Source organism: Fukomys damarensis, unplaced genomic scaffold (assembly GCF_012274545.1).
Source record: "Fukomys damarensis isolate Sample0158 unplaced genomic scaffold, DMR_v1.0_HiC HiC_scaffold_37, whole genome shotgun sequence".
Taxonomy (NCBI): domain Eukaryota; kingdom Metazoa; phylum Chordata; class Mammalia; order Rodentia; family Bathyergidae; genus Fukomys; species Fukomys damarensis.
The window spans coordinates 4,206,599-4,211,302 of record NW_022900949.1 but is presented as its reverse complement, the minus strand read 5'-3'; the positions used below and the strand labels follow the sequence as shown (position 1 = coordinate 4,211,302).

Here is a 4,704-nt window from a genome sequence, read left to right as displayed (position 1 = left end):
CTCCGTCTTCCACCCTGAGTGGCATTTTGTTAACCCGCCTGCTTCTGATGCACGCCCTCCCCGACAGCTGCCCAAGGTGCCTGGTCTCCCTACAAGCCACTCGCTGAGCCTTCCGTGACTCCAGCCCCCGGGGTTGGCATCTTGGTTCTGCGGTGCTCTGTGGTGCTGCGGTTCTGAGAGTGTCGCTAGCTGGACTGCGCCGCCGCGTGTGCTGTCCTTCCAAGTGCACGTGACTGTCTCTCCCCTGGGCACTTTCCAGGGTGTCCTGCGCCTGCCCCACACCAGGCGGTGTCGGGAAAGCGAATGAATTTCCTTACCTGGGCTGAGATTTACAGCGTGAGGCCTGGGGTGGTGCTGTAGGAGATGCCGGTGCTCAGGCCAGGTGCTTGGGAGTGTTCGGTTAAGTGTATTCTACACTGGTGAGCGTTAGGGTTTTTGTTTTATATTTTGTTTTTGGTACTGGGGACCGAACCCCAGGCCTTGTTCGTGCTAGGTAAGCACCGCCACAGATGCCAGCATTCCGCTACACAGCCTTTTAGCAGGTCCCAGGCCCCACCTTTCTTCTTTCATCTGCTTGTTTCCTTCTTTGCAGTGCTTAGGTGGAGCCTAGGACCTCATACTTTTTTTCTTTTTTTTTTGAGATAGGGTCTCACTGTGTAGTTGAGACTGACCTGGAACTCACTGTGTATCCCAGGTTGGTCTCGAACCCAGGTTGGCGATCCTCCTGCCTCAGCCTCCCAAGTGCTGGGATTACAGGCGTGTGCCACCACACCCAGCTTTCATGCATTTTAAATCACTGAACTACACCTCTGAGTCCCTCAGACTGTAATTTTTGTGGTCTTTTTACGGGAGAGAGCCATGCGGGGCGGCCTCCATTTACTCTTTAGTCTTTGTGTTAGGGGGACCCACGATTGTTTTTGGAATAACTGTGGCCATAGCCTCAGGAACTTCCTTGGGTCACTTTCAGCTGGAGGGAGGACGCTGACCAGGTGTCTGTCCGTGAGACAGCTACTTGGAAGGCCGAGGCAGGTGCGTCAGAGGGACAAGTCCAGCCTGGTAACGTATCAAGAGCCTGTTTCAGAATTAAACGTAGGAAAAAGCGAAAGGTCTGAGGGTGCAGCTCCGTGGTAGAGCACTTGCCTGGAATGGACGAGGCCCGGGGCAGGTACCACAGTAAAAGAGGGGAGATGTTTGGAAGCTTAGCTCGGTGCCCTCTGTTTCTGAGGCCTCTTTCCCCCCACAGGGAAAGTCCTTAAGTCTCATCTGCGGGGCCCTGTCCTGGCTCCGTGACTTCGAGCGGAAGAAACAGCAAGAAGAGGTGCAGTGTCTCCTTGAACCTGCAGCCGGCCCCTTGCCGGAGGGGCAGGACCTGCACCCCGCAACCTCGTCTTCCTGCCGAGGGTCCCCCACCGCCCCGAGGCCTGCAGGAGAGCCGGACTGGGTCACCCAGTTCGTGCAGAGGAAGGCAGAAAGGGATCTGGCAGAGCGAGGGAAGGTGAGGGCTGGGCAGCGTCCTCAAGTTGGAGCAGCCTCGGCGTCCTTCTGCGCCGAGGCCACCTGTCCCTCTCCAGGTCCCCGTCCCCATGACCCTGCGCCTATGGCTGCCCTTGGCGCTGGGTCTGGGCCCCCAGATGCAGTGCAGGCAGGAGTCTGACCAGGGTGCGGCCCTGGAGGAGATGCAGACTTCCCGCCCCAGGCAGCAGGCTGACCTGCAGAGTTTGAGGGCTGGGAGGGGCTGCTGCAGCCCCCCTGCTCTGGAGGCCAGCAGAGGCCCTCACAGCCGTGTCCCCAGGAGGAGCAGACCAGGAGGAGGAAGCGCGAGGAGCGGCTGCAGCAGACCCGCCACACCGCACAGCTCAGGCACGCAGCCCGGCTCCGGGTGAGCGCCTGCCCGGCCCCAGTCACACTGCGGGAGACTCCGCCTGCTGGCCAGGTCTCTCTCTGCTCTCTCTGTCCCCCTGGCCATCGCCGCCTTGCCGAGCAGGGCAGCCAGAGCTGAGGCAGAGTCCGGGACTGGGTTCCTCATAATCCGGCAGCGAGGCCCTGGCCGTGGCTGTGTTGGGGCCGCCCTTGGTGACAGCCGGGCTGAGGCCATCAGAGACCAGGGCCGCGGTGCTGAGCCTGCTCCTTGCCCCTCCCCTACACAGAGGCAGGAGGAGGAGGAGACTGAGGCGCTCCTCCGCCTCAGCAGGGAGATGCTGGCCGAGGAAGCCGGGGCGGAGCAGCTGGAGCCCGGGGAAGAAGAGCTGGTGCTGGCGGAGTACACCAGTGACGAGGAGAGGAGGGCAGCCAGCGGGTGAGACAGCGCCTCGGCGTCACCCTGTGCGGCCACACGTGGGCTCCCTGAAGGCCGCTCCTCCCTCCTGGAGGAAGCGGCCGCACGTGGGCTCCCCGAAGGCCGCTCCTCCCTCCTGGAGGGTCGGCTCTGGGCTGGACCCGCTTGGCCGGCAGATGGGAGGTTTCTGTCCCACAGCCTCCCTTGCTGGGGGCCCTGAGGCCACAGAACAGTCCGGAGAGCCTCCTTTCCGCTGTAATTCCTCCAGCGTCCCTGGCCTGTCCTCCCATGTGGCCTTGATCAGGTGCTGTCGCTTGGAGTCACTTCCGACAGACACTGGCCACAGAGTCAGCAAGCGTGGGGACACTCGCGCCGGTCCTAGACTCCAGAGGGACAGGGCTGACCTTCTCCAGGCTGGCAGCTGATGAAGGGAACTCAGCTTGGGCGGGTGGAAGGGTCGGAGGTGGCCCTGCCCGAGGAGCTGCCACCGTGTTAGCTGGGGGACACAGGCAGGAGGCGCCCGGTGAGGCCATGCCTCCGGGTCAGGCTGCACAGGCCCCTAGGAGCTGCTGTGTGAGGAGCAGCCTATCGAGGCCGGACAGCTGCGTGTGCAGCGGGCTGGCACCAGGCGAGGTGTGCATCCAGGCACCAGCGGGAATGAGGGAGGGACGGAGGGGCTGGGGACGGTGCGGTGGCAGCTTCTGTGGGCCCCCTAGGTCAGGGGAGGGCAGAGTCGCAGCTCAGTGGAAGGCTGCGCAGGGAGGGTTTACGCACCCAGAGACCAGTGTGACCCAGGCTTCCAAGTCCATGGCCTTCCCAAGGATGGGAGGAGCCCTGCAGCACCGCCCCTCTGCGGCTGAGCTCGAGGGGTCTGGCAGGAGAGCACCTGTCTGAATCCAATGCTGGGCTCCACTGCTGCCCGTCCAGAGCCTCCTGCAAAGGAACTTGGGTCCTGTGTGCTTCACACTGAGCTGCACCCCGGTCCTTCAAAGATTATTTTTGTTCTGGGTCCAGGCCCCTGGCTTGTGACTTGGGCTTGGGGACCCGGAGCCCCTTCCCCTTCTCCCCACAACCCTGGGTTTCACAGACCCGAGCGGCAGGGGAGGCGGGGCTGGAGCCCGCCTGGGGTGTCCTGGTTGTGGGGAACCCCGCTGCTGGGTGGAGCTGTGCTGCCTCTCGTCCTGAGCCCCCCACCCCCAGCTCCCCCCGCTCGGTCGGTGTCAGGAGCGGGGCTCCCTCGGCGAGTGCCCAGTGGGGGCCCTCAGCGGACCTGCGTGCGGGGGAAGAGTGCTGTGTGTTCTGTCTCAGGGTGGATGAGGATGAGGACGAGGAGGACCTGGAGGAGGAGCACGTCACGAAGGTAGGGTGCCGAGGCCCGGGCCCTTCTCTGTGGCGCCACCCTGCACACGCACACGCAGGCGTGCGCCCTCTTTCTGTTTCCCTGTCCTCACTCAAGTCCCCGAGGGGGGACAGTGTCCATCTCGGCCTCCCTCTCTCGCTGCGGGAAGGCGTGGGAACAGCCCTAGCCTCCACACTGTCCCCAGGAGGGCAGGGTTCTGTGCCACCCAAAGTCTCAGCAGCGGCGACGCTGCCTTCCCAGGATCCCGAGCCCTGGGCCTCCACTGGGTCAGAGCCGGCCTGGCTTCCTCGGTGCCATCCGACGCGGGGCGATGCTGTCTCACTGGGGTCCTAGGGACCCGAGTTTGCGACCACTGTCCCTGTTCCCACAGGCCCGTAGGCCTGGTGTGCAGAGAGCATTTGGCGCTGTTAGCGTCCCCTCCTTGACTCCCCTTCCTGTGCTCCGAGCAGATTTACTACTGCAGCAGGACGCACTCTCAGCTGGCCCAGTTCGTGCAGGAAGTCCGCAAGAGCCCCTTCGGCAGGGAGGTCCGGCTGGTGTCCCTTGGCTCCCGGCAGGTGAGCAGAGGCCTGGCCCGGGTGCCCTCCTGCCCCGGACGCCCTCCTGCCCCGGCTCCTGCGCCTGTGTCTTGAGTCCAGGCGTGGAAAGACAGCGGGGCCGAGCGGAAGGAGGAGAGGGGCTTGGGGGCTGCGAGGCCTGCGTGCCGCTCGGCCACACCGCGTCTCTAGCTCTTGCTCGTGGCTTGTAGAACCTGTGTGTCAACGAAGACGTGAGGAGCCTGGGTTCTGTGCAGCTCATCAACGACCGCTGCGTGGAGATTCAGAGACGCCAGCACGGTGGGCACAGGCCCTGGGTGTGGCCGAGGCAGTGCTGGGGCGGGGGACCGAGGGACCTCCCAGAAGGGCCGCGGTGGGCTAGGAGGGGGACATGGGAGATTAAGGCCATTGGGCCTTAAACAAACACGGCAAGGCAGGCCTGGTCCTCTCCCGGGAAGGAAGGGCACCTGAACGTCTGGGGCACTGTGGGGCCCAGTCCCTGGCCTGGAGATGGACTTACAGGACAGACAGGG

General features: G+C 63.9%; 1 protein-coding gene across 1 annotated transcript in view; it reads left to right on the top strand.

Annotated features, from left to right (window-relative positions):
* The window catches only part of Ddx11 (DEAD/H-box helicase 11), a 21,429-nt gene that overhangs the window by 6,595 nt on the left and 10,130 nt on the right, over nt 1-4,704 (top strand). Inside the window, exons 3-8 of the mRNA XM_033759436.1 lie at nt 1,244-1,495; nt 1,793-1,879; nt 2,148-2,296; nt 3,584-3,635; nt 4,085-4,192; nt 4,384-4,587. Coding sequence (XP_033615327.1) covers nt 1,244-1,495; nt 1,793-1,879; nt 2,148-2,296; nt 3,584-3,635; nt 4,085-4,192; nt 4,384-4,587 — 852 coding nt within the window. The remainder of the gene's footprint in view (nt 1-1,243; nt 1,496-1,792; nt 1,880-2,147; nt 2,297-3,583; nt 3,636-4,084; nt 4,193-4,383; nt 4,588-4,704) is intronic.